This window comes from Mus musculus, chromosome 11 (genome assembly GCF_000001635.26).
Source record: "Mus musculus strain C57BL/6J chromosome 11, GRCm38.p6 C57BL/6J".
Classification (NCBI taxonomy): Eukaryota; Metazoa; Chordata; class Mammalia; order Rodentia; family Muridae; genus Mus; species Mus musculus.
In genome coordinates this window covers 87,888,539-87,890,726 of record NC_000077.6, presented here as the reverse complement: position 1 = coordinate 87,890,726, position 2,188 = coordinate 87,888,539, and the positions used below count along the sequence as shown (strand labels likewise).

The window sequence follows — 2,188 nt, the reverse complement described above, 5'->3', positions numbered from 1 at the left end:
GGCTCCCCTACAAGGACCCAAATGTCCTATAATTATTTACCCACCCTGTAAGCAACAGCAGATCCTTAATAAACATTGCCTATTACCAAGAGGCCCACTGCTAGGAACAAATCAATTTTAAGAACTAGATCCATGTTCCTGGGACCTTATGGCTTGTACTGTAAAGACATAGACAGAGAAGTCTGATAATATCGAGACTGTCTAAATGCTGTGTGAACATAGCACAAAAATCTACAGGCTGGAAAGGGGAGACACATCTACACTGGGACAGACCGAGGGCTCACTGAGGGTGACTGCTTGTTCCAGCACTGCTTGTAGGAATTTCAAATGTGTCGTTCCACTCACTCCAACAGAAAACCCAGGAAAGAAAGCCTTTTCCATTTCCAGCTTCACATGTCGGAACTGAAATTCCAAAGAAATAAGTTAGTCATTCCTGGTTAACTCTGGAAAAACAAAACAAAACAAAACAAAGAAACAAACAACCCAAAGGAACACTTGAAGTTCATTCTAGAGTGTCTCACTCCGTCTTCTCATCACTGTGCGGATCTTGAAGTTCATTCTAGAGTCTCACTCCGTCTTCTCATCACTGTGCGGATCTTGGGAAGGTAAGTTGTATACCCTTCTGGACAGCTATAAGATAATTCGTGAATGTGTATTTGAGAACTTACTTGTCACCTCTTCAGAGACGAGGTAGATGGTACCACAGTCTTCGAGTGATGATGTCCATCATATGGAACAACTCAGTCTGAGCCCCGCATGCTTACAGGGCAGGGAGTCACTTCATGCACTTGGATCAGTCAGCCACATCCTTTAGGTTCATGCAGAAGACACCATGGAACCAGGGAACCGTACATGGGTGTCAGAGTTTGTCTTCCTGGGCTTCTCAGAGATCTGGGAGCTTCAGGTCTTCCTGTTTGTGGTGTTCTTGTGTGTCTACAGCACGACCGTGGTGGGAAACCTCCTCATCATAGTCACGGTCTCCTCAGACCCCAGGCTCCACACACCTATGTACTTCCTGCTCCGCAACCTGGCTGTCTTAGACCTCTGCTTCTCCTCAGTCACTGCCCCCAAGATGCTGGTGGACTTCCTCTCTGAGAAGAAGACCATCTCCTACCGAGGCTGCATGGCACAGGTCTTCTTCTTCCACTTCCTGGGAGGGGCCATGGTCTTCTTCCTGTCAGTGATGGCCTATGACCGCCTGGTGGCTATCTCCCGGCCCCTGCACTATGTCACCATCATGAACACTCAACACTGTGTAGTACTGGTGGTAACTGCATGGATTGTGGGATTTGTCCACTCGATTGTCCAGCTGTCTCTGATGCTCCCGTTGCCATTCTGTGGCCCCAATGTCCTGGATAACTTCTACTGTGATGTCCCCCAAGTGCTGAGACTTGCCTGCACGGACACCTCCCTCTTGGAGTTCCTCATGATCTCCAACAGTGGGATGCTGGATGTCATCTGGTTCTTTCTCCTTCTCATCTCCTACTTGGTCATCCTGGTGATGCTGAGGTCTCACTCAGGGGAGGCGAGGAGGAAGGCGGCGTCCACCTGCACCACCCACATCATCGTGGTGTCTATGATCTTCATTCCAAGCATTTACCTGTATGCCCGGCCCTTCACCCCCTTCACCATGGACAAGGCAGTATCCATCAGCCACACGGTCATGACCCCCATGCTCAACCCCATGATCTACACGCTCAGGAACCAGGAGATGCAGGCAGCACTGAAGAGACTAGGGATGCATCTGCTAGTTTGTAGAAAAGAGTGACTATGGGTAAGGTACTTCCCTGTGGTTTGTCCTTTTTAGAAGTATACATTCTTACTTCCCATAGCTTAAGCATGTTTTCACAGCTTGTCTTTGTAAAGGACCTGTTCTGTAATCTAGTAACTGTTATGGATAGAGTCTAAACTGTTTTACACAAACTCAACTATTTGGTAACTGGCGTAACTATTTTGGGAGGTTGTAGAACCTTTGGGGTCTGGGATGCAGCTCTCTGACATGGGTTATTAGTACAGGCCTTGGATACTATATCTTAGCCCCCACTTCCAGCACTCTCAAAGTCTCAATGCACCAATACATTGTAACCAGGTACTTTGTTCCCACCACCCCTCACTCCTGACATTAAGGACCAAGTTGTTTCACCCACCATGCCTTCCTCAGGATAGACTATTTCCTGCAGCTGTGAGC

At 47.9% G+C, this 2,188-nt stretch overlaps 1 protein-coding gene across 1 annotated transcript; it reads left to right on the top strand.

The window, feature by feature from the left end:
• The first annotated feature begins 832 nt into the window (after positions 1–832).
• Olfr462 (olfactory receptor 462) lies at positions 833–1,768 on the top strand. Its single transcript, NM_146411.2, has one exon. It carries the CDS (start codon positions 833–835, stop codon positions 1,766–1,768), a length of 936 nt encoding a protein of 311 aa, NP_666523.2.
• Positions 1,769–2,188: the final 420 nt, after the last annotated feature.